This window comes from Pelodiscus sinensis, chromosome 1, assembly GCF_049634645.1.
Source record: "Pelodiscus sinensis isolate JC-2024 chromosome 1, ASM4963464v1, whole genome shotgun sequence".
Taxonomy (NCBI): domain Eukaryota; kingdom Metazoa; phylum Chordata; order Testudines; family Trionychidae; genus Pelodiscus; species Pelodiscus sinensis.
The window spans coordinates 160,851,362-160,879,352 of NC_134711.1; the positions used below are offsets into that span (position 1 = coordinate 160,851,362).

The window sequence follows — 27,991 nt, forward strand, 5'->3', positions numbered from 1 at the left end:
TCGTATTCTGTTGAGCTCCATTGAAGTCCTTTGATTTACTTTCTCTCCTGGTGCTTGAAAAGTGAATGAGTTTTCTTGGACAAACTGTAAACACCGCAGGCATAGTTGGTGTTTGGCTTAAAGTAGTAGGTATCCATATATCCATTGGAGACTAAGTTATTTTGCTGCCATCCCAAAGAACCTTTACATCCATTTTTTTATTACATAAATGTTAGCAGATGATTAAGCCAAAGAGAAATAGAGACCATATGTTTCTTCTACAGCACAGAAAAGAAACTGCCTACAGAAGTTGCACTTATAGATTTATACAAATCGCCTGAATATATTATCATTGCTGGACACCTGTGTGCTAAGGCGAGACTCCAGCCAACATTGACATAGTTGAGCCAGATGGACATGTTTTATATGCATGAAGTCCCAATGCTAAGAGTACAATTCCCAGCTAAGAATTATTAAAATAGCAGTTGCTTTGTGAACATATGGTTAAAAGGATCTGCCTTTGCTAAACTAGCATTGTGTTAAATTAACTTTTCTAAAAAAGGAAAATTAAGCATCATGAGCACATTTTAGGCTCATGATGCATTTTGAATCAGGTAGTTACTATAGTGAAATAAAACACCTCTTTGTCTATCTTCAGGAGCCCTTCAGAAAAGGCCAAAATAAGTTTGCACAGCTGCCTGAAGGTTTTTAATATTAATTGATTGGAGGTATGTGAAACCACCATTGACCTCTGCCCAAGACGCGTGGGTAATAATTGTATAAGTAAATACTACCTAAAATAAATCACAGCTGGTCTAGTACCAATGGTTTTCTGGTACCAGAAAAGTGCCATATCTCTTGTAATGAAAGGAGACTCCAGTGCTTTTGTATTGCAATATTATGTTAAATTACAGCATCCTCACTTTCTGTTTATCCTTGGGTAATACTATCCAATGTAGAGTAAAGCCTCATCAAAATGTTTTTTTTATGTTGCCTTACTGCAATATATCACCAAAGTGACAACTAATACATTATATAGTACAATGAAATATCCCCTGAGGAATGTACAGGGATGATAAATTATGCTACTATGTTATTGTCATTATGTTATCATCAATAAGATGATGATTTAATATGATGTGTCATCAGGGAAATATAACCTGATGTTGTATTACTCAAAAGATTATGCACCCACAGAGGACCAGTCGATTCAATTGTTTTATAGAGCCCAAAGTATCCCATTCTTAGAACTCATGTATGGTTTGATATTAAAATGCCTCAAGAAGTTTAAGCAGGTAGGCCCATGAGATACAATAATAAGAAACCTTGTTATTGTCAGAATTATGAGCCATATCTTCTGCTTGAGTAAATCAGACTATCTCATTGACCTAAATAGAGCTACCTTTTGTAGATCAGTTGAGGATCTAGCTCTGTATAGTAGCTTTAGGCAGGATGGTAGTGAGATATAGACTAAAAGTCACTTTGTGCATTATTCAAAAATCTGACAAATATAGTTCTTCCTGGTTTTCCACAGCAAAACTTAATTTTATTCCAAACTATTCATGAACCAACAGATGTTTATCCTGTTATTCAAGAATTTCCTCATGACATACTACATTGGTCTATGGACTATGTCAGTGTGTTATTGAACCAAACTGAAACATTGCTCAATACCATCTAATTTATTTAGGCAGCAAGCTAATATTTTGCATAATTTTCTTGTAGTATTTTGGTAATTTGTTGACTTTAATTTATGCTATATAATGGTAGAATAGCACTGACACTGAGTTTAATATTGTCCAGGAAATCTCCTCCATAGCAGAATATTTCAGAAATAGAATAAGAAAAAAATACTATCTATGAATATTTCCTACTGAGTCACATACACTTTGGGTTCATTGTGAGATACAAGATTTGAATGATAAAGGTTCTCAGCAACTGGTAAAGTTTGAGACTTTTTTAAGAAGTTTTTTTTTCTGGTGGAATATATCAGAGGGAAGGTTCTAGAAACTAACATTTCTCCACAGAATGGGTATAGTGATACAAGCTTCCTCCAACTGTCCCACTAGTATTCTGCAACACCGACCACGAAGTAATCCTACCTGAATACCTGAGAGTCAATCAGTCTCTATATCCATTCACTCCTTGTTCTTGTGCTATGACTTCCAATAAAGGTACACAATTAGTGCCCATTCTTGGGTTTTGTTGTTGTTGTGGGTTGGGGTTTGGGTTTGGGTTTGGTAGGTAGGTAGGTAGGTAGATAGATAGATATCATCAAACTGATTTCTCATGACTCACTAAAGAGGCATCAACGTGGAGTCTTTCATCAACACAGCATGTAATGAGGTATTCTGAATTAAACAGAATTTTAAAAATTGCAACGTAGTGCATTTTTAAAATAATATATAATACAAAATAATACTTTTTAAGATGTATTTTGATATTGATGAATTCTTAAATTACATTCATGTGAACTGAATATAACCTGAGGAATTGACAAACTACAGGCAGTCCCCGACTTACGCGGATCCGACTTATGTGGGATACGCACTTACGAACGGGGCTTTTCTCGCCCCGGAGCTCACGGGCGGCGAGTCACCACCCGTGTCCTCTGGGGTGAGAAAAGCTTCTCCCGGTCCCCCTGGTCTGCTGGGGGGGCCCAGCAAAGTCGCTGGACCCCCCCTCCAGCAGACCAGGGACACCCAAGCAAAGCCGCTGTCTGGGCGGCTTTGCTCCTGTCCCCCTGGTCTGCTGGGGGGGAGGGGGCGCAGCTAGTGCCCCCCCCCCCAGCAGACCAGGCTTTTGTTGCGGGACACCTCAGGTAGAGCAGCTGGGCTGCTGCCGGGTTGGTCCTGTGGGAACCTACCGGGCAGCACCCCAGCTGTTCTGTCCCAGGCTCCAGATTCAGCAGCTGTTGAAACTGATCAGGCTGATTCCAGGAAGCTGGGGGCAGAGCAACTCTGCCTCCGGCTTCCTGTAGTCAGCCCCTGGTCAGTTTCAGTGGCAGCAGCTGAATCTGGAGCCAGTTCCGACTTACATACAAATTCAACTTAAGAACAAACCTATAGTCCCTATCTTGTACGTAACCCGGGGACTGCCTGTATTTCAACTTAAAATGAGAAGTGATGTGCTCCTTCACCGGAATTTGAACTGAACATTTTCAGATGTTCATAAAAGTTTTGTTATCTTTTATTCATTGCTCCCTATTAATTCTCCTTTGTGCTCCCTGATTCCAGTTGAGTCTAAATCCAAGTGATAAAATACTTAGAAACTATTAGACTAATCTTATAATAATGCTGATCACTATCAATAGTGTTACAGCACTGGAACTCTCAAAAGCCTCTTCTTTATTATGCTTCTGGCCCATTTTTAGAATCAAAGTTTAAAGAAATATTAGATAAGTAAGGTACAGTGTATTCTGGAGAAAGCTACATATAAATTCTATATCCGAGGTGCCTAGATTCTGCAACATTCTTTTGCAGCAGACTGGAAACACTTCTCCAGCTTCATTTAAATAAAAAAGAAGGTTTTTGAATGAATTAAATTGAAAATGAATAATGCAAGAGCTACAGTAGTCCTAGTGTTAATTTTGCATTTAAATTCAATTTATTTTACTCTGTCCTCCATATTTAGCTTTCAGTATGGTGGAAATTGTGTAATGACAAAATTATAACTGCATTGTAGAATTTGGAAGATACAGGGGGTGAGATTTGGGTGCTTATGGCAGCAAAGTAAGGAACAGATGGTGTTCTTGAGATATGGGAACTATGGGTTGCACACAAATAGCTAGATTTTCTGTTAAAAACCACCAGCGGTGAAATAATTAATGTTGATATTTAAATTGTCACATTCGGATTTCAGTTAAAAATAATTGAGATGAATGAAGCAGTTAATATAAGTCAGGGATGTTATTTCAGGCTATGTAGAAACTCAGGCAGAAAATACTGCATCAGTTGACACTGGGGCCTGGGTTCTGTAATCAGAGAATCGTAAGAGGACCACAAGGGTCATCTAGGCTAACCTACTGCCAAAATGCAGGATGTGTTGTGTCTAAACCATCCAAGATGAACAGTTATCCAGCCTCCTTTTGAAAACCTCCAGCAAAGGAGCTTCCACAACCTCATTAGGTAGTCGGTTCCATTATCCTACTGTTCTTACAATTAGGAAGTTTTTCCTGGGATTTAATCTAAATGGGCTATGCTATTGTTTGAATCCATTGCATCTTGTCCTGCCCTATGTGGCAAGAGAAAACAATTTTTTCCAACTTTTTTATGGTAGCCTATCAAGGATTTGAAGATCACTATTGTGTCTCCCCTTAATATCATCTTTTCCAAACTAAACATACCCACTTCCTTTGGCATTTGCTCATATGGCTTGCATTCGAGCCCTTTGATCATCTTTGTCCTTGGCCTTTGGATCCTTTTCAGTTTCTATACAATGGTGACCAAAATTGGACCCAGCACTCCAGCTACAGCCTAACTAGCACTAAGTAGAATGATATTATCATAAGAACGGTCATATTGGATCAAACAAACAGTCCATCTAGCCCTGTATCCTGTCTTCCAACACTGTCTAATGCAAGGTGCTTCATTAACAGGTAATCAAGTGATTCATCCCCGGTTGTCCTTTCCCAGCTTCTGGACAACAGAGGATAGCAACAATTCAGAGCACGGTTTTGCATCCCTGCCCTTCCTGGCTAATAGTCATTGACAAATCTATCCTTCATTAACTTTTCCAGTTGCTTTTTTAATCCTGTTATAGTCCTGGCCTTCAGAACATTCTCTGGCAAAAACTCCACAGGCTGACACTGTGTTGTGTGAAGAAATACTTCTTTTATTTTCTGTGATTTGCATGCTGTGCCTCTGGCAAAGCAACCGAAAATGCCATTTGCTTTTTTTTTCCCCAACAGCATATTATTGCTGATCTATGTTGAGGTTGTGATCACAACCCCCAAATCCTTCTCAGAAATACTACTGCCAAGACAATTATCCCCCATTTTGTATTTGTGTCTTTGATTTTTCTTCCCTAAGCATCTCATAGGCAAATTGATCAATGTGCTCTCTTCCTACATCCAAGTAATTAATAAAGATGTTAAACAACATCAGGAAAAGAACAGATCCCTGACAAACTCCACTTGAAACCTTCATCCAATCTGATACCATTCCATTAATCTCTTTGTGCTTATATAACCAGTTATGCATCCATATAATAGTAGTTTCTCCACACCTGTACTTCTCTAACTTCCTTATCAGAGTGTCATGTGTGAACTGTGTGAAAAACCTTACTGAAATTCAGCTATATTATGCCCACCACATTGCCCATCTCCACCAAACCATGTACCCTGTCAAAGAGGGAATTCAAGCTTGTTTGGCATGATTTGTTCTTGGTAAATCCATGCTAGCTATTAGTGATTGCCCTTTCATCCTCACGGTATTTGCAAATTGAATGTGTTATACATTTTTCTAGCACAGGGTAATCCACTGGATGGCCGCAAGACAGTTTATGTTGAGTGTCCACAGGCATGGCCCCCCACAGTTCACAGTGTCTGTGATTCACCGTTACCAGCCAATGGGAGCTACAGAAGGAGTCATGACCAGCAAATACCTGCAATCTGCACCACTTCCCACAGCTCCCACTGACTGAAAACTGCAAACCATGGCAATTGGGATCTATAGGAGACAGTTCCTGTGGACACTCAGGCTACATCTAGACTACATCCCTTTTTCGGAAAAGGGATGTAAATTAGACGTATTGCAATTGCTAATGAAGTGGGGATTTAAATCTCCCGCGCTTCATTAGTATAAAAATGGCTGACGCTTTTTTTCAGCGCGGAGCTTTGCCGGAGAAAAGCGTCAATCTAGACGCGGATCTTTCGAAAAATAAAGCCTTTTCTGAAAGATCCCTTATCCCTTCTTTCAAGCAATTTCATTAGCAATTGCGATATGTCTAATTTACATCCCTTTTCTGAAAAAGGGATGTAGTCTAGACATAGCCTCAGGGTATGTCTAGACTGCATCCCTCTGTTGGCAGATCGACATTGCAAATGAGGCAGGGATTTAAATATCCTGCACCTGATTTGCATAAAAAGGGCCACCGCATTTTGCCGACTCACCACTTTGTCGGCAAAAAGCCTAGAGGGGGATCGGTCGAGAAAGAAAGCCTTTTTCGACATATCCTGTAAACCTCCTTGCAAGAGGCATGAAGGATCTGTCGAAAAAGGCTTTCTTTCTCAACAGATTCCCCTCTAAACTGCCACTTTTTGCAGACAAAGTGCTGAGTCGGCAAAACGTGTCGGCCATTTTTATGCAAATCAGGCACGGGATATTTAAATCCCTGCCTCATTTGCAATGTCGACCTGCCTAATCTGCATCCCTCTGCCGACAGAGGGATGCAGTCTAGACATACCCTCAGTGTAAAGGAACTGTCTCCTAGTCACCCAGCGAATTACCCTGATGGGCCAGGTGACCATATTTCCCTATGCTGAATAGGGGGCACATAGATAATTTTACTAAGTGAGTTCAGTGACAACCAATCAAAACTGCACATGCTGCAGCTTTGCTTGATCACCTGCCTTGCACACTCATCCCCATTGTCAGCCACGTACTGCTGATGGGTGGGTGGCTGGTGAGCAAAGATCTAGCCAGCAGTAGGACCCACCAGTACTGGTGGGCGGGAAGAAACAGAAAATGTGGGACAATATGCCCATTACAAAAAAAAGTAGGGACACCTGCAGGAGGGCTTAAATACAGGACAGTTCCTTTAAAAATGGGTCTTCTAGTCACCTCAGTTTGGAGCATGCAGATTTAAGGGCTCTGTAGGCACTGGTTTCACAAAATTGGTGGTTGTAATCTGAGCTATGGTGACACAGTTGGCAGACATCTTGAAATTTCACTAGAACCTCAGAGTTACAAACTGACCAGTCGACCACTCACCTCATTTGCAACAGAAAGTAGACAGTCAGGCAGCAAAAGAGGCAAAAAAGAAAAGCAAAATATAGTACAATACTTTAATAATCATTAACAACTAAAAGAACCAAAGGGAAAGCAGTATTTTTCTTCTGCATAGTAAAGTTGAAAGCAAATTAAGTCAATATTGTAATCTTTTGAACAACCATAATGTTTTGTTCAGTGTTATCAACATTTCAAAGTTAAGGATGATCTCCTTTCCTGAAGTATTCATAACTCTGAGGTTCTCCTGTAACGCTACTTAAAGAGAGGTATATCTTGGCAGAAATTCTAGTGTGTCAAGAAAATATGTTTTTTCCACTCTTGTCTGGTAGTACTATAGTTTCCAAACTAGATATAGTAGAGAACAGTGCTTCTGAAATTTGATTTCTGAACAGAAAAGGATTTTTCCATTACTTAGATTAAAGCATCTGAATTCATGAAAATTCACTAGAACAATATTAATCCTCAGAAAACATAAAGTCTGTCCAGCTCTGGAAGGAGTCCTTCTTCGTGGTTTTATTATGGTACAAGTTAAACCTCAAAATCGGAACTGCCAGACCACGGATGTTCTAGAACCAGAGAGTCCCGGTGAAGGACTGGTGCTGGGAGGCCAGTGGTTAGACCAGGGCTGGGTGTAGGGTTGCCAGATTGTTTCAACAAAAATACCGGACATACTTGACATTATATCACAATCTACATTACACATTATTTAGAAAAAACCAGACATTTATATTTTTTCATTCATATTTTCTCAATTTGTTTCCCAAACAGAAAGCTCAAATACTGGACTGTCCGGTTCAAAACCTAGATGGGTGTGCTGGTGTCAGGGGGGCCAGAAAGGACCCCCCTGGTCTGGTAAAATCCCTCATTGGGGCTGGTCAGGTGTGAGGGTGCCAGACCAGGGAGGTCCAATCTATAGCTGCTCTCTCCAAGATCAAGGAGAAGGGACATGAGTTAGAAGATTTCTTGGAGCAGTCCCCCCATGCGTCCCCTCTCCCACCATGTGGCCATTCAAAAATATGTTAAGGGGTGCATGTGTGTGAGACAATTTTGACTTTAACCTGTATCTGTGTCTCTTCCTCAAAAAAGTATGCTAGCCTTCTCATTCTAGAACACTGTAAAATGTTGCTAGATCTCCAACTACATAGTCCTCGTTCTCTCATCTCTATTTTGTTCATTTTAGAATGAAATAAATATTTCTTAAAATAAATGGAAAATAATGGGCACTTTGTCAAAGAGTACACTAGTTAATGAGGTATGAACCTTGCTGTCCTATTACATATACAAACAAGTTGGAAATGTTATCAGCCAGTCATTTTGTATAGACGGCTGTATCTTTGCCATTTTATACAGCTTGTTAAATTGTACCATAAAGAAAAATGATTGCAGGACAGATTTAAGTGTTTAGGAATATTCATTACACTTGCATTTATGTGAATTTTGAGGGTCAAAGTTATGCATTTTTATCAGACTTTTTATTATCTTTCAACTTAAGTGAAGATCAGTGCTTTACAAAAGGGATTTTTTTAATATAAAAATTATTTGGTACAAAGGAAATATTAATGAGAATTCTTATTACTTTATAGAAACAATTGGGATAAAATATGACTGAATTTTTAATATTAGGAAATAGATATTTTGAGTTTGATTGTTTGATTCCTTTGAGATAAGGATGGAGAACAATCAAAGGATCATTCATAGAAATAATAGAAATTTAATTTTTAGAAAGAACCAGTTCTAAGTATTGATGGCCTTCAGGAAAGCAAAATGGCAAATGGGTGGTGTATTCTGGAGAAAGTTGCTGCCTTCCATGCTGTACTAGCTCTGTTGATAAACTGCTTAAGTCTTCAGAGTTGTTTATCTTAGTTCGCTCACTAGCACTACATGCATGTCAGAGCTTTTTGAGCTGGGGGAAGTACTAGCTGGATCTTTGTAAAGGCATGGCACACAGTACTTCTGCTTAAATTAAGTAGGTAGCAGTTATTACACCTCCAAGCACTGGTGCTGGGACAGTGCCTTTCCAGGAGCATGCCTCTTGACACTCAAAAGACATGGTCTGGCTCAGTTTGAGACCCTGAGCTACTGAAGTAATTAAGTGCCTGCCTAACTTTAAGCCTGTGAGTAATCTTACTCACTTCAAGTATGTACTTAAGTGCCTGCCAGAATCAGGACCTGTATGAGCAGGACTGAGTGATATGTGTCCAAAAGTCCGAGGGCAAAGCTCTGCCACTAGGGACATAAAATTAGCTGGAACCGCAGCAAACAGAGTTACAGACGAAAACAGCCTCAAACTCTTATTGCTAAATGACAAATCAGTTGTCGTCAAAATCAGCATCATCTATGAGCTTGATTTCATACGAGACACTCAATATTGCTTTCATCACTAAGATCTAGCATGTTTGCAGTCTCAAGTCCTGTCATAGTCCAAGTCATCTACTAATATTAGCCAATCAAGCACAAAAGAGAATGATCCAGAATGAAACAAAAAGAAGAAAAGGAGGCAGAGCAGCACCCTTTTTTCCCACTGTCCCAGAGATGCCTTTGGATTTTCTATGAGGTAAAGGATTAGTGATCTGCTGATCTCTACGCAAAGACCTTGTCCCTCCACTGTGAGATAGGGAAGTATTTTTATCTCCATTATAAAGGTGCAGAACTGAAGCACAGAGAGATTCAGTTATTTGCCCAAGGTCAAACAGGAAAATTGTATTATAGCTGGGACTAGAAACAGGGTGTTATGAGTAATAATTACATGTCTGACCCACAAAATTGTTTCTTTCTCCCTGGGATGCTTCCAACTTCACCTTTAAGTGTGTTGCTGTGACAGCCTCCAATCTCTCTATCTTTGGTGATACATTATAGTAGTATCTAATAGCTGACTCGTTCCACTAACAGATAGTTTTTCCTTTTCACATATGTCCACATGTGTAACGTAAATGTTAATAAGACGTTTGCTAGAAAAATTATTTTATCTTAAGAAATTGCCTGCTATTTTTAAAATAAAAATGGGGATGGCCAACTTTAAAAAAAAATCAGGTTCCATGTACTCAACTCACATTTTTAAACTAGCAGGATGTTTGAAATAAAATGATACTTCCTTTGAGATTTAAAAAAAAATCCACTCTTTTCAAAAATTAGGTTGGGGTTATTGAGAGGGTTTTGGGGGAGGGGGTTGTGTGTGTATTTGATTTTTGGTTTTTGATGGGGTTTTGGGGGGCTTTTAGGAGGAATTGTTTGTTTAGGTTTTGTGGGGGGGGGTTGTTTTGTTTTGTCGTTCATTTAATTTCTCATGAAAATGAATGAATGATAGTACTGGCTGAAGCTAGGCATAATGTGGGCAGACTCTGAGGAAACTTTCCAAAACAGTTTTGCATATAGCATCCCTAATATTCTAATAGCTCGACTTATTGTAGATGACTGTCAATAATACTGAATAGTTCTAAATCTGTTACCTATTTAGAGAGGTAACAGACTAGGGAGTCTAACAATTAATTGAAGATGACCAAACTGATTTCTCATGTGAAAAGTGTGGCTAGATCCATATCTTTCAACCAAAAGCACCCACTCTGTTAAAGTGAGATAAGATTTTTATATAGAATGAGGAATTATATTCGTATTTCAAATTTCAGTTCATTGTAGGAATGTAAGTGACTAGCTGACTCCCTTATAAGCATAGTCTTATCTAGTAGTTGAGTCACTTCTCAACTCTAGTGGCTTCCCCTTCGCCCCTTGATGTCTCTGTATGAGAGGCAGCAAGGATGGGGGAAGCAGGAGCTGGTACTGGAGAAAGCTAGCTTAAAAGCCGATTCCCCAGCACCGTCTCCACGGTGGGGCAAGGGAGGCAGAGGCACAGCTCTTGTACATTTCAGATGGGCGAGACACAGCAGTCGAGACCCTGTGTGAGCAGAGACTGCTTCGGTCCCCCCCTTGCATGGGTTCCCCACAGCCTCTCTTCCAGGCAGAGGCTCAGTGGGATAGCAAGTGCCACCCTTACCAACTAATCAAGTAGTTGATGGAAATTCCATCAACTACTTGATTAGATGATTAATCAAAATTTAACATCCCTTGTTCCTTCACCGAGGCTCACCTTCGATTCTTGGAGTCTTTCATTCTATTTTTCCCATGTGGATTGAGGTAAAAGGATGAGACTGAGTGAGTGCCATGAACAATTTTTACAAAACATCATGAGCCAATGTGATTGATAACTCACAGGAACATAAGAACTGCCATGCCATATCAGAGCAGTGTCTCTAAGAGTAGGCAGTTCTAGGTTCCATGGCAATAGGATTGGTAGGTTTGTACTCCAGACCTCTTCAGTTGTTTTTTTGGTGAGGTAACAGTGTCTACAACTAAAGTACAAATTGGCCCTGTCTTTTTTTTTTTTTAAAGTGTTGGGGGGGAGCAAGGATTTCTCAGGAACATAACTGCGTTGGTCATAGATGGACAAGACCTCCTCAAATAAAATCTGCAGAAGGACAGTATAGTTAATCCAGGAGTATGTATAATCATGTTGTAGTCATTGTTGTTGCCTGAGATATGCTTGGAGGATTCTATAGGCAAAGAAGTTCACAGCTAGGAATACCCTGGCCTACTCAGCAAACAGAGATTCCAGGACATTATGGAGCCATTGTAGCAGCAATAGCATGACTGTCATCTTAATATTAACACTGAGCATATCATGATTTTAAGGTATCAAGTTTGGACACTTACATATGATACCATCTTCTAACATATGTAATAGCTTTCTGCTTTCTTGTGGTCTAAGGTGTTTATCAGTGTCACTTCTTGGATTGGTTAGCAGGGAATACTAAAGGGAAAACTAGAACATTTGCTTCTTTCCCTCTCTGTTGTTCCTGATGTCTCCCCATCAGGCAGTCTGTAATTTGAGGCTTTAAAAATATAGTCTGATCTCCGCACTGCAGCGTAATGTGAGGTAGCCCTGGATAGTGTAGTGTTACATTGCTCTTCTGGATCTCCAAAAAATGATTAAACATTAAATTAGTAATTAATACTGTTTGTTTAAAAAAATCCATTGTGGAAAATCAAGAAATCAAAAAAAGACAAAGGTAGGAATGTACTTTCTAGCTCACGGGACAGTATTTATAATACAGTTAGGCTATATCTATATTGCAGCGTTATTTCAGAATAAGCTATTCCAGAAGACAGAGTCCAGAATAGCTTATTTTGAAATAAAGCATCTACACACAAAATATGTTTCGCAATAGTGTTTATCTATTTCAGAATAGCATGTCCACACTGATTGGACACTAAATCGCATTTAAGGCCACTCGGAACCAGTTCAGGCAGGGCATCAGGTCAGTAGTTACCTCGTGTGGCTGCTGCTTGAGGCTATCTGAGGCTCGTACTTAAAGGGACCCCCCTAGACAGCCATTTCTCAGGTTTCCATGCTTGCTTGCCTATCTCTCTGAGGTACAGCAAAGCATTTTCTCTTCTTGCTCTGGTTGCCCTGATTCAGGACACCACAGCACTCTCCACTATGGAACTGGCTCCTGGCACTCTTCATCTCTTGGAGCTTTTGTTGCAAGTCATGCAGTACTTTCTGCAGGTTGCCTCCCAGGCTCTGCAGGAACCCAACTCCCAGGGCTTCTTGGAGACCCTCCTCAGGACCTGGATGCTGCCTCCTATGGTCTGGCTGCTGTGCCCCACCACATCTGGTATCTGGACTCCAGTGCAGACTGATGGAACCACATTGTTCTGGAGTGCTGGGGAGACCAACAATGGCTCCAGAACTTTCGAATGAAGAAGGGCATCCTCCTCGAGCTGTGTGAGTGGCTCGCCCCTGCCCTGAAGTGACGGGATACGCACATGAGGCCCATCACCCTCTGGAAACTCTCCACGCCGGATAACGTGGGGAACCAGTTCAGCATGGGGAAATCAACCGTCAGGGCCCTGCTCATGCAGGTATGGCATTCTCAGGCTATTGTCCCAGGATGGGGGTGGAATGAGGGAAAGGGCTATCCTAGGGTAAAGAGCGGGGCGGGTCTGTTCTGTCTCCTGGAGGGTTTGTTCTGTCCTGCCCGCACAAAGCCCTGCCTAGGGTGGCTGTGATTGCAAGGGGTTGCTCCTGATGAGTGGGGCTGAGGGAGGGAAACTATAGTGGGGGAGGGAGGCGAACTCTCAGGCACCCTGGCACTCCAGTAATTCTCAGTTTGTCTCCTTTTGCAGGTGGTGAGGGCGATCAACAGCACTCTGCTGTGCAGAATCATCTGCCTGGCAGATGTGGGATGCCATCATCAAGGGGTTTGACGCCCTGGGCTTCTCCAACTGCAGGGGGGCTATCGATGGAACACACATTCTTATCCATGCCCCAGACCACTGGGCCTCAATGTATATTAACCACAAGGGATACTTTCGGTAGTCCTGCAGGCTGTGACTGACCACTGGGGCCAGTTTACGGACATAAATGTTGGGTGGTCAGGGAAAGCACAATAGCTATTTCAGAATAGGTGCTATTCCTCGTAGAATGAGATTTACAGAACTTGAAATAAGCCATTCACTATTTCAAAATAGCGGTTTGGCTGTGTAGACACTTGCAAAGTTATTTCAGAATAGCGGTTATTATTCCAAAATAACTTTACTGTGTAGACATCTTAAAATAAGGGATAAGGGATCTTTCGGAAAAGGCTTTATTTTCTGCAAGATCCGCGTCCAGACTGGCGCTTTTTTCCGGCAAAGCTCCATGCCGAAAAAAAGCGGCAGCCATTTTTATGCTAATGAAGCGGGGGAGATTTAAATCCCCGCTTCATTAGCAATTGTGATAAATCTAATTTGCATCCCTTTTACGAAAAAGGGATGCAATCTAGACGTAGCCCTGGTGTATAAATTCTGGAAGAAGGAAGCAGACAGTTTTTGTATAATGTATAATTCTATCTTTAGATAATAGGGCACTCTTGTCAACTCTGTAAGGCAGGGGAGAAGGGTGTTCATGTGTGTGGATGTGTGTGTATCTTATACCAATAAATGTCCTAGTGCACAATGCAGCTTCAAGTTAATAATATGGCGCTTGTGTTCATGTTATTTGCCCTGAATTAATTAACGTGGGGAACTATCACTATTCAGAAGACAAAAAGGAAAAAAAGGCTAAATCATAAGCACTGGAATGTCACTATTAGAACTGTTTTACTGCAAGAAAACAAAATCAGCATATCACTGATAGGGCCAGATTTCCCATTGGGCACAGGAATGAGTGCAGCTGGAGGGCAGCTGGGGGTGGGTCTTTGCAGGGATTGGTGGGGGAGGTCTGTGTGTGTTGAGACACTGGTAAATGGGCGGGGGGCTCTGTCAGGCACTGGAAAGTTGTGATGGAGAGCTGGGCAGTGGAGAGACTGTGGACAGAGAGATGTTGGGTGGCAGGGTACCTAAAAATTAAAAGTGGTTAGCTTCCCCTGCCACCTGTTGTGGTTAGGAACACCAAGACGCTGTGGGCAGGAGGGGGCAGAACTTTGAGACACTGTGCAGCACCAGGCTGCTGCAAGAAGCAGGGAGGCCTCTGAGTCTTGTGCCTCAAGGCTAACAAGGTCTAAATCCAGACCTGAGCCCTGAGCTCATTATATATTTTAGAGATTAGGCAAAAATGCAGCATGGATCTCAACAAAAAAACTGCTCTCTTATGTAAAGGCTTTCTGAATGAGGAAACTGTGACAGCTTTCAGTAGAGTAGTTACATTTAGATAATGTATAAATTATTTTAATTTGAAGGTGGCTCACTTTGTGTACAACATTGTTTTCAAAAATAAGTGAAAACTAAAAAGAAATGGCCAATAACAATGGTGTTGTTTATTACTTTTCTCATGAACTTGAAATGTCATTTTAGTGACCCTGAATCTTATGTGTGTCCTTTTCATGCATGAATAGTCGGTAATATTTTTCTGTTAGATCAGTCTTTACTGTTAGTCATATTGAGGTCTCAACCTTTCAGATTTCTTCCCAAGAAATAAAACAGTTTTATTGCATAAAAGATATTCTGCAAACATAACTAAATACTGAAATATACATTTTTGCACATGACGACTTTGTGTAAGATGAGTCTACTGTGTGAATTTAGGAGGATTTGCTTCTCTTTGCCATTAGGGAGCCCAAGAGATTCCTTTTATGCTACAACATTGAACACATCCTGTGCCAAGGGAATGGACTTCCATGAATTTTGTAGTTAAGATTCTATCCTCCATTCTTATTTTCACATTGTAGGAGGCACGACTCAATCAGTCCCAAAGGAGCCAGTCAGTAAAGCTGTATGACGAAGCTGGTTTTGGTAGACTAATCAGATTCTTTAAAAAGTCAGCTACATGAAAATCAAATTTTGTTATGAATGACATTCACAGTGACAACAGTGACCTCTTCTGAGGTTATTTTCTGGATATGTGATCAGATTCATGAAAGGAATGATGATGAGATCTCTATCCTCAATCAAATTTTAATGAATAAATTCATTATCTACATTCAGACTTGAATGCATAGTTCTGTTGATAATTTCATATAAAAAGAATATTTTATGACTATCCAAATGTCAGCTACTCATTATTTGTGTTTTCTCTAAACATAGAAATTTAGTAATTAACAACAGAACTATTCATTAAAATTCAAAAGCTGATAAATTATAGATAAAAATGTCTTCCATTGATTAAACTTCCACAAAATTAAAAATGTACGCTCATTTTAACAATTCATTAATATATTTCACAACATGATATAGAGCTTTAAATTAATATTCTGAACATTCATATTAGTAACATTTCATTTCTTCACCTTTATAGTATATTCCTCGCTGCTGTTCTTGTGTCTCAGAACTTGTATTTGGATTCTGTCCATTTTCAGGCCACTAATATCTTTAAAAGGCTTTGGATGTCAGTGGACACTAGCTTCTGAGAAGAAATTTGTTTTCATAAAGTCAACTGGGAATGTACCAGCATTACTTAGGGCTGAGGAGCATCTATTAAATCTCTAAGCCCAGTCCTCAAACTATACATAAGTTCTCATCCAATAAGCCGTGATCATGGTCAGGAAGAGAAATTCCTCTTTTCCACCTTCCCTTAAAACTGGCAGGCTATGTCTACACTGCAGGCTTTTTGCGAAAGAACTTTTTGTGCAAGCATTCTTGTGCAAGAGCGCGTCCACACTGCCATGTGTTTTTGCATAAAAGATGTGCTTTTGTGCAAGAGCGTCCATGGCAGTGCGGACGCTCTCTTGCACAAGAAAGCTCTGATGGCCATTTTAGCCATGTTCCCATCCACACTAGCCTTTTTGCACAGGAGCTCTTGCACAAAAAGGCTTATTCCTCATGGGGAGAGAAATAACTCTTGTGCAAAATGCCCTCTCTTCTGATGATCTACTGTAAACTTTCTTGTGCAAGAACAGGCTTCTAGTGTGGACACTCCTCAAGTTTTTGTGCAAGAATGGCTGTTCTTGCGCAAGCCTGCAGTGTTCACATAGCTCCAGAGTTCACACTCTGCTGATCATTCATATATGGACATATGGAAAGAGTCTTATATGAAAAGAGCATTTTAACTGGCATGAACAATCCATGCACATATTGCCCCCAGTTGTAACAATCAACATGAACATAATTTGTCTTTGTGTTAAAAGCACATGCTGCTGGAGAACCTGATCCAGCTCTCATAGACGGTTAATGGGAATCTGTCCATTTACTTTAACACGAAGGCTGTGTCTACATTGTCACCCTTTTCTGTAAAAGGGATGCTAATGAGACCAGTCGGAATTGCAAATGCCGCGGGGGATTTAAATATCCCCCACGGCATTTGCATGAACATGGCTGCCGCTTTTTTCCGGCTCGGGGTTTTGCCGGAGAAAAGCGCCAGTCTAGATGGGATCTTGCGGAAAATAAGGGATCTTCCGGAAAACGGCGTATTTTCCGCAAGATCCCGTCTAGACTGGCGCTTTTCTGAAGTGTCTCATTAGCATCCCTTTTACGGAAAAGGGTGCCAGTGTAGACACAGCCGAATTGTCAGATCATGAGAAATGGTGAACATAAAAAGGGCAGGACTATAAAATAATAGTAGATTTAGTTTCTTTTTAAGAACCAATTCTTTGCTGCTCATGGTCAGGAGGAGTGGGGGTATTGCCTGTTTCAGTTGTGTGAGGGCAGGCCAAGGGCTGATCAGTGAGAAATATTCACTGATCAAGACACACAGGTGCATGAAAGACAGTCACAGAGATCGATTTAAGCACCAGGTGGAATCTATTTCTTACCTAATCCAACCCTTAATTTTCCACAGCCAAAATGTCAGCTCCCTGACAAGTACACTACTTCATTCCTTAAAAACCTTCAACATATTGTACATTTATTGGATGTCCCTATGTAAAATCACTGAACCACCTGCATCCAGAAAAATTGACAGCTCCCTGCCATACATGCTTTGTGAGAATTTCTGACCAAACCAATCTCATGTTTGGCTGTGGCTGTCTAATCCAGGGGTGGGGAACTTAAATCAGTGGGAGCTATACAAAAATGAGAAGCAAAACAAAAACCCACAATCTCCTTGCACACGAGAACCTGGGGGACCCAAGCGAGTAGATTTTGTGGGCCTCTCTATGGTCTAGGGTGGAGCAAAAACATGAGGAGTGGGAGGAGAGGGCTGCTAGGAAGAGGGTGTGGGTTCTGGGAGAATGATAGGGGTGCAGGAGCAGCCTGTGAGTAGGAGGGCTGAGTGGGAGGTAGGGTGCAGGAGCAGAATGGAGATGCAGGATCAGAGTGGGAGAAGAGCTATATAGCTGGCGTGCCAGCTCCCCAGTGGTTCAGGAGGTGGATCCAGACAATCTGGGGGCCAGATCTAACTCTGGGCCACAGGTTTCCCACCCCGGTCTAATCCATCCCACTTCTCTCTGAATTCTGCAGGCCCCAGGCCTAGATAATTTTCCCTGAGGTAAATAACCATGGCGTTAGAAAGGTATAGTGCACCCATCAATAAATGCAGACGAGATGTGAGCTGATTCCAGAATGAGCCCCTTCCACCAAATCACGGAAGGCTGCCAGCCTCAGTTCTGAAGCTCAGCTGCAGTCCATCTGTCAACCTCGCTGCTGCTTGTGGGACCAATGCCCAATGGATTGCCTGAAAATCTAAACATCAACCTTGTCTCTTATGTCTTCTGCAATCACAGACAGACAATACTAACTCATTTTTGCCTTTTCCAGTCACTCATGAAAGGTTGCATGGATCCTGTAACAGTCCAGTTTTCACTGCCCTATTGAGTGGACTCACGGGGAGTTAAAACCCTCCAATGCTGACTGCTAATTAAAAGCAAACCTATTACTTTCTAGATTGCTGACCCTACATATTGGAAGCCACCAATATTAGTAGGAAACTCAAATGTGGACATCTCTTATTGTAATTTGCATTGCTCCACTATTTAGCCTACCTCCGTGCTCCCTTGGCAATACATTTTACAGCCAATTCCCGGAGAGGTACCTGTTACAAAAAATGTTTCCCATACCTCCAAATCTTCCCTCATTTCTATGGTCACCCTGACAAAATTATGAAGTCCTGCCCTACCCAGCACCGCTACTCTCCATGCATAGTTTAAGTGCCTGATGATCAACTTTGCCCATTTTAGTATAACTTTCCTAGAACCTTTGAGTACCCTCATCAGCAACCTTATATTATCACTTTTTTTCTTTGAGTAGTTGTGATACATCTTGCCTTGTATCCAGTTCAGTTCCCAAATATGTTAATATCTGTGTTGGGCCTTCTGTCTTTTCTGTGGCTCCAAGAACTGCATGTGGGGACAGGATGGAAGATATCTTTCCTTTGCTCATCCTCACAAGGTTCAAGGAAAAATCTGTACTAGCATCCTAGGTTTAGATCATACGGTATGTCTAGACTACATGGCTCCGTCGACGGAGCCATGTAAACTAGTTTTCCCGACATAGTCACGAGGCATAAGGGAGCGGTTGACAAAGGCTTCCCTTGTCGACCGATCCACGTCTAGACTGCCGCACTGTGCCGGATCAGCTGATTGTCGGCACAGCGTGGTAGCCATTTTTATTTTAATGAAGCAGGGATTATTTAAATCCCCGCTTCATTGACTATGTGGGGTAAACTAGTTTACATGGCTCCGTTGATGGAGCCATGTAGTCTAGACATACCCATAGTGCCTAAATGGCGGGGATAGCTCTCATTACATGGAATAAAGCATGAGATTTTAAAAAGCAATTCAGCATGAGTGGCCTAACACTGCTCCCATTAAAGTCAATGTGAGTTTTGAGGGTGGACTGAGTTTGGATGTTCAAATTTGGACTAAGTGATTTACAAAATCGTAGTGCTTAAACAAAAATATATAAGCACTACAAGGGATATCTCAGCTGCAGTCATTTATGGACTATAAAGACATTAACTAGCATATCACAGATGTTACAATTAATAAAGGGAATAATAACATTCAAATGAGAAACTCGTATGCATATATTTTTGTCTTGCAATATTTTCTGATGCAACAATGATGCGGCAACATTTTGACAAGTTATTTACCAATAATTTTCCACCTATACAAACTAAATTAACAATATAAATTTACTTCCTTTTTTTAAAAAAAGCAGTCTGACTTTTGTTCAGCATCCAAAATTGTGTTCATTTTTTTTCTTCTTCCAGAAATAGTGTTCACACTAAACAGTCTTTATTTTTAGTATATTGAAAAACAGCTATGACTGGTTATGTCAATTCTTCTGTTTGACCCATTCTGCCATCTAGTGGCACTATGAATACATTACTTTCAAGAAATAAACTTTTTTCCAAGGAGCTCCTCTAATCAGTGTCAGACGGGTAGTGGTGTTAGTCTGTAACTAAAAAAAATTAACATCGATTTTTGTTGAAAGAATGCATCAGGAAAAAAATCATTTTTCCTAAAAATACATAAAAATTTTCCAGGTATGAAATATAGTAGATAAAATATAACTGATTATAAGGTTTAAATATAATATCATGCAAAAGAGCTCCACAGTGTGAATTTTCTAGAGGATAAATAATTGAACTGTAGCAATCAAAATTTTGCAAATACCTTTTTTGCAATAATAGTATCATAATTGAAGGCCCAAAAAAGGACTAGTCTGAGATTCTGCATACCACAGGCCACCAATACCAGCATTGTCATTTATAGTAAATTGCCAAGGCAAAATTGTATTGTCATTCCATCCCACCGGCATGAGAATACAGAACCTCAACATCTAGAGGGGTTATTTATTTATTTGTAAGATAGCATATTTTAGTGATACTGAGAAGTTTTCAATGTCTTCCAGGGTGGCAAAATACCCATAAGATGGACTGCCCCTGAAGCGATAGCCTACAGGAAGTTCTCTTCAGCAAGTGATGCATGGAGCTATGGGATTGTCATGTGGGAAGTGATGTCTTATGGAGAGAGACCATATTGGGAAATGTCTAACCAGGATGTAAGTACTGCATGGGACCAATCTGCCTCTCTCTGCAAATGATTGTCTCCCCATATCTTATTAATTTTCTTACTTCCTAGAAAGGCTAAAGCCACACTACAAAAAGTTCTAATCGGTTTGCTAGATTTTTAGATCAGATGTGTGCAGCTTCCATCCAAGACAATGGAAACCAAGTGCCTGCATCTGAGGCTACAGTTTGCTCAGCAAAGCAATATATCAATTCCTCCATGAATAATGATGTTTTATCAGTGATTGGTTTGATCCAAAATGTTTACAGCATCCTGATGGTGCCCTTCAGTGGACATGTGTTAGGTGGGGATGCCAAAAGCACTCCTGGAGTTAATGGGATACACTCTGAAGCTACGAGAAGAGTATTTCTAGTTCTGCTTTTAAATGCAGTAATTAATGTACGTTTTCTTTATAAACTACCTGTAGTTTAACATTTTGGACAGGATACTGTGAAGGTATCTCTGCCATTTGCTCACAGAAGTTATAGAAATAATATGAATTTCCCAAAAGGTCAGTATGCTGTAGTTCTGAAACACTCTGTTTGTTAGCTGATATAAGTGCTTTTTTTGTACAAAAAAAGGTGCCAATACTCCAGGCTCAAAGTGGTTGAGCAGAAGAAAAAAAAAAGCCGCGCCGGGAGCCAAAATGCGGTCACAGCCCCTTTAAGAGCCGCTCCATGTGTCCAGAAATAGGTGCCGGGGCGTACCGTCACAAAAAACCCCCACTGATTTCTGTAAAACAAACGCATGCCTACAGAGTTACTTACTGTACTAAAACATAGGCCACAACATGCTGCAAAGGTAGATTTACATATGCAAACAGTGTAGCTGAAGTTTACATACTTAGCGTGATGTCTTGCATATGGTAAGGTCAGAAGGGACTGCTCTCCTGATACCGGCTATTCTTGTGTTGGTGGAGTACCGGAGTCATTGGAAGCAACAAGAGATCAATGTATCGCATCTCAGCAACTGCGATACATCTATGACCCGGGGATCGATCACTGCAGCATCAATCCACCATGTAATGTAGACAAGTGTGTAAATTTATGTCCTTGTGTCCACTTACAAACATTTAGCTGACACCGCTATTTACATAACTTCAGAAATAACAGATCTGAAAAGATATCAATTATGATGACTGTTTTGGAAAATCTTGCAATATTTTTAAAATGACACTTACTTGGCCTCCAGTTGGCTAAACCCATGTCCCAAATAGCTTTCACTTATTGGTCTTCATGAGAAAAGAAGAAAAATATGAAGTTATACTCTGTTAATTTACTAAATGTCCTTCTTATCCTGGTAATTGTAGGCTTCAACACCAGTGGTCAACATATTTAGAAAATTTTAATTCACTGTCACAGCTGATGCTACACAAGCATATAGGAAAGTATTCACATAGATCAACATTTTTAAACCTAGGAGTCTAAAGTTAGCCTGATAAAATGACATATAGGCATCTGAATAAAAGTGATCTGATTTCAGAAATTATTATAAGCATCCATAAATACTGTTTAAGACAGTGGGAACTGTATAGTTTCAGCACCTTTGAAAATCAGGTTACTTCTTTTTAATTGCCTAAATGTGGATTTAGGAGCTAACCTTTAGGTACCTAAGTTTGAAAATTGTGACCATACATTTTGTAACATTACCAACAGTGTAATATGTATTCCTAAAAACTTACTCAATTTTGAAAAATGTTACATAACCATTTTATTATTGTGTTAAGTCATTTCATACCTATGATAATGCTGATTAATGCACTTCTTGGATGTGTGGCAGGCATTAATTTGGGGTGTTGCACAGTCTGTCATGTATTATTGCTTAACTAATAAACATTAGATTAGGTATTGAGCTTTCTGAGGAAATTATTGTACTGATGAACAGATTGAGCTAAAAGTCTAGCTCACTAATGCCACGTGAGGAAAGGAAGATTTATATCCGATGTGTTAAATTTATAGAACAGCTGTGAATGAGCTCTTCTGAGACACCCATTAGAGGCCATTGTAAGAATTTGGATATTCAGAAAAAAATATTGAATGGATTGATTGAATATGCATAAAACTGCTATAGAAATCTGAATAAACTTAAAACTGAATAAAACTTAAGAATAAAAAGTAATAATGGCAATTCTTTCAATATTAGTAATATAGCCCTTTCCATCCAAGGATATTAAAATATTTTACAAACGTGTGTAAGCTGCATCCCTGCGTAGCAGGTCATGTGCAACTGCACCTCCTTCCTGGCAAATTGTTCCACTGCTAGAGTCTCATAAACCAAGTGCCAGCAGGACACAAGGGTAGGAAACCTTCTGGACTTTCTTCAGCTAGCTCAGTTCAGAATGTAGAATCTTCATTACTGTTGTTGATGGAAGTGACAGAAATAGCTCATCTTAATCATAAGGTAGACTTAGTGGTTTTGCCAATTAAAAATATTTTCTGAGCCTGTAAATTGAATGGCTACGTCTACACTGGCACCCTTTTCCAGAAATGCTTAAAACGGAACAGTTTTCCGTTATAAGTATTTCCGGAAAAAGAGCGTCTACATTGGCAGGATGCTTTTCCGGAAAAGCACTTTTTCTGGAAAAGCGTCCGTGGACAATGTAGACGCGCTTTTCCGCAAAAAAGCCCCGATCGTCATTTTTGCAATCGGGGCTTTTTTGCGGAAAAGACTACTGTGCTGTCTACACTGGCCCTTTTCCGGAACAGTTTTTCCGGAAAAGGACTTTTGCCCGAATGGGAGCAGTATAGTTTTTCCGGAAAAACACTGACAATTTTACAGTAGATCATCATTGCTTTTCCGGAAAAGCAAGTGGCCAGTGTAGACAGCTGGCAAGTTATTCCGGAAAAGCAACTGCTTTTCCGGAATAAGTGGCCCTGTGTAGACACAGCCAATATGTTTTATATGGAAACTATTAAGGGAAAAGAAATATCATTTTCAGGGTTTATTTATGGCTTAATATTAACTATTTTTAACCCTTGTAACTACTGCTACCTCCAAACAAAAAAAATTATATTACAATTGCTCCAGTGATATAACCCATATACAAAGTACACAAGAATATTTCAGTTAAAAATCCATAAAAAGTGTCAAAATGACCAGTATCAGAGGGGTAGCCGTGTTAGTCTGAATCTGCATAAACAATGAAAAGTCCTATGGCGCCTTATAGACTAACAGATTTATTGGAGCATAAGCTTGTTTCATAGGGAATGCTGCAACGTCAATTTAAAATAATTTAGGCTCACTCTGGCTAATAATGATGTTAAATGTCCCTGGAAGCAGAAGCGAGGTCCGCCTGATAAACTGCCGTATCTCTATCATCAGTGATATCTCTCTGTCACACACAAATAGTAATCAGACACTAATTTAGGGCCAAACCATATATTGTCAAATTCCAAAATGGCAAACAGAGGAAACAGTAACACCAAACAAAACCAGCCCTAACTGTAGAAGAAAAGAATATAAGAAAGTCCCAATACAACAGGATCATACGTTACAAATGATGGTACACTGTCGTTGCTCGTGACCTTCTACTCTGTGGCTAGTTGGAAGCCTTAAAGGAGGAACCACAAGGAGATCCCTCAAAGCGAATCCAGGCCTTCGGCACAAGACCACCAAGAAACCCACGACGACTTGGGCTGCTTTTCCATCAGCACAGAGGTGGATAACTCTTCAGTAAATGCACTTGAACCAGGAAATTGTCCTTATGATGTTAAAAAGCCCAGCTGCTACTATCCCCGTGCCCAGCACTCTGACGTGAGACTTCTCTACACACAGATGGCAGCGTTAGGACAACAATACAGACTGAACTAGACAGCATGGCACGACAGCAGCTGACAGCAACACAGCCCCAGCAGCAGCAGCTCCTCTCCTCACAGGAGCGCTTTATTACCTTTCTGGTGGAAAAGTTACTTGGGTGTTGAGTGCATCACTTTTGGTGCCGTGAGCAAAGATTCTAATGGGAAGTGTGCGTACACTAAGGAGCCATGTGCATAACCTCCAGGCAGAGTGCATACCTGAGGGATGAATGCAAACTCTACTGGGCGGGAAATACCAGACTTACCTGGATTCCATCCCTCTCATGATGTACAAAATGGAAGCCAACAGAGACTCCATTTTGTAAGCCCATTGTAAGCATATGAATTATGTGTTCTAAGCGCACGTACCCCACGCGCCCCTTGATTCCCCTTTCTCAATGAGAGGCAGTACGGAGTCCACTGTCTGCTACACCACTTTTAATACGTGCACCCCCGTCCCCACAAGAGTTTTCATTGTCCAAGCTGCCTGAGCCTGTTAACGCCCTCTCTGAGTGCAGTTCCCTGGGCTGGAGGGTAGGGGGACCCGTTCCCACTCTCACGACCGGGTCCCGGCCCAGGGCCCTAAAGGGGAGAGAATAGCAGCGGTCTCTCCCTTATGATCGGCGGGGCGACCGCCCGTAACACGCCAACCCACGGGCGCCCATTGCCCTGCCCTGGGCCACTTCCTACCCTCTGCCGGTCCTCTTGGCGCAGGGCAGGAGGCCCCTCTCTCCTGCGCCTTTCCACTTGCGCCCCTCAGTCCTTTGCCTCCGGCCGTGCTGAACCTCCCTCTCCACTTCTGCCAACCGGCCAGCTTTTAAAGTTGGCGGCACAATGCTGCCCAACGTCGCCACGCCCCCAATGCTCCTGCACCGCCCCCTTGCGTTCTGCGGGGCGCGCCAGGTGACATCATCACCCAGCGCCACCGCGCTTGTAGCTGCGGCGCTCTCTCCGGCTCCCCAGCTGGGCCCTTGAGGTGCGTCCCTGCCCTTCCCTGGTTGCTGGGAGACCGGCAGGGTTTCAGTGTGGAGCCCCGGTGCTCCGTCACATGTATATTCAAACATTCTAATGATTATTATCAATTTACCCAGTGTAACGAGCTTTGGTGGGCAAAGACCCACTTTGTCAGATGCATGACCAGTGGCATTTAACTTACGTTTCCCTTACAGTTTGTTTGCTCACTTAGCAACAATATTGACATGTAAAAATTCACCATATATATTTCACTAACTTTGTCATGAATAAGACCCACTGAAGAACCCTTTCAACATTTATATCACTTACAGAGAGAATCTGGCTTTGTCTGTCTGATTTCTGCTGGATGAACTTGATTGAAATAAAGTGTTGCTTTTAGTACAGTTCCTGCTGATCAAGTGTCTACATCGCAAAACCAGAAGCACTGTTAGTGCTAATGAATTGTTTTGTTGGCAATCTTTATGGAGAGTCCAAAGCATACGTTCCAGAATTGGGAAACCAGGGGAACCAGTCACCTTTCCCTCCACCCCCACCACCATCACCCTTTTTTAACAGAAGAAACCTAAGCGCAAAATTCAGGTCCCCTGCAGAATAATAAATTCTGCTGCGGAGGCACTGCATTTACACTTTTTTCCCATGAGGGGGTGCTTTGGCACAAGAAGAAAGGGTATCAGATTCCCTGCTGGAGTAGCCAGACACAGAGAGGGAGGGCGCACTTCAGATTTCCCCACATCACACACACACACACACGCACACACAAACACTTCTACAAAGATTCTGGCACCCTTCGTCCAAGGACTAAATTATGAAGACTGAACTAAACCATTTTAGGTTCAGAGCAATAGAACAAACTTAAAAAACAACAAATGGCCTGGAAAAAAAGCAAGCAAATGGCCTGATAGCACTTTACAGACTAACAAAACATGTAGATGGTATCATGATACCATGAACATGTTTTGTTAGTCTGTAAAGTCCTACCAGACCTTTTGCTTGCTGGGTTTTTTTTTCTGTAGGGGTATGTCTACACTACCACCCTAGTTCGAACTAGGGTGGTTAATGTAGGCAACCGGAGTTGCAAATGAAGCCCGGGATTTGAATTTCCTGGGCTTCATTTGCATATTGCCGGGCGCCGCCATTTTTAAATGTCCACTAGTTCGGACTCCGTGCCCACGGCTAAACGTGGCACGAACTAGGTAGTTCGGATTAGGCTTCCTATTCTGAACTACCATTACTCCTCGTAGAATGAGGTGTACCGGTAGTTCGGAATAGGAAGTCTAATCCGAACTACCTAGTTCGTGCCGCGTGTAGCCGCGGGCATGGAGTCCGATCTAGCGGACATTTAAAAATGGCGGGGCCCGGCAATATGCAAATGAAGCCCAGGAAATTCAAATCCCGGGCTTCATTTGCAGCTCCGGTTGCCTACATTAACCACCCTAGTTCGAACTAGGATGGTAGTGTAGACATACCCTAACAGACTAACTCGGCTACCTGCTGAAGCTCCTGAACAAATGGTCTGGTAGCACTTTATAAACTAACAAAACATTGTAGAAGGTATCATGAGCTTTTATGGGCACCGCCCACTTCTTCAGAAAGTGGGCTGTGCCCATGAAAGCTCATGATACCATCTGCATGTTTTGTTAGTCTATAAAGTGCTACCAGATAATGTGTTGTTTTTTTAAGTTTATCCTGTACAGACTAACTCGACTACCCCCTGAAGCAATAGAACAGTGATTTGTTGATGTGGGAAAGCTTCCACTTACTGCTACAGCCTTATCTATGTCTGTTCTGTAGACAGGGGAGGTAGGACTCCAGGAGAATCAATTTGACACTTTCAGCAGCCCTAAACAAGTTACAGAAATGAATATTAAAAAGGGTTTTAAAAGTGTCTTCCAGCTTCTTTCACATTTTGTCTCCCCAAAGGGGAAATGTGGTCTTCTTGGATATAGTATTTTCCTGAAGGTGGCCTTCTAGTCTTACCTATAGGTATGCCTCATCTTCTTGTCCAGAAACAGGGAATGTGGATGGCAGGGACTCTGGATTTCTAGGTCTGCCTTTGACACTTGCCACCCACTGTATAGTTTGGCAAACTAGCGTCATCTCTTTATTCCATGTTCTTTATCTGTAAAATGGGGGTAATAATACTTACCTTATAGGGTGTTATGAATATTAATTAAGGGGTGCTTTGAAATCAAAAAGTGCCAGATATGTTATTAATAATAGAGAATTATTGATTATTCCAACAGTAGTCTACATCCCTTTTGAACAAGAGAATGAAACTAATGGACCATACTAAGGAAATAATGAAATGTAATGGGTCAAAGAAAATACAAATGCCAATGAAATACTTTTTAAAATAGTGTCTTTCAGAAAAACCTCATCAGCTTTTCATTGGCATGACTGTTGAATATTTTATATCTGTTACATCATTTGCTTTTGACCATAGTAAAAAGATCATTCAGAAACGTATCCTTTACAGAAAGTACAGTAATATATTAGGCTCATGCCTATTTTTCTGAGTAGCTAAAGATTGCAGCTTCAATAGCATGTATCCATGAAACTCTACCTACTTTTATAGTATTTCTATTTAATATAGATTCTTCTGATAGACACCTATTCCGTCCTGCTTTTTAGAATAGAAGCCATGTTTAAATCATTTTTGATTCATTGCATTAGGTGGTACTTAACATATCTTGTTAAACTTTTGTAAACTTTTGGCATTAACACAAAGAATTGATATAAAGTCAACTAGCCTCCCAGGAAACATTTTTGTGTGGCTGTATCCTTCCTCTGGCAGAATTCTTGCTCATTATAAAGCACCTGACAATGGGATTTCCCATACCACCAAGACCGCCCTTAAACACTTATTCACAGAGCC

The 27,991-nt window shown here is 41.0% G+C and overlaps 1 protein-coding gene across 3 annotated transcripts in view; it reads left to right on the plus strand.

Annotated features, from left to right (window-relative positions):
- The window catches only part of EPHA6 (EPH receptor A6), an 842,774-nt gene that overhangs the window by 787,741 nt on the left and 27,042 nt on the right, over positions 1-27,991 (plus strand). For all 3 annotated transcript variants that reach the window (XM_075908927.1, XM_075908942.1, XM_075908935.1), the window contains one exon: positions 20,190-20,339. In XM_075908927.1, the coding sequence (XP_075765042.1) occupies positions 20,190-20,339 (150 nt within the window). The remainder of the gene's footprint in view (positions 1-20,189; positions 20,340-27,991) is intronic.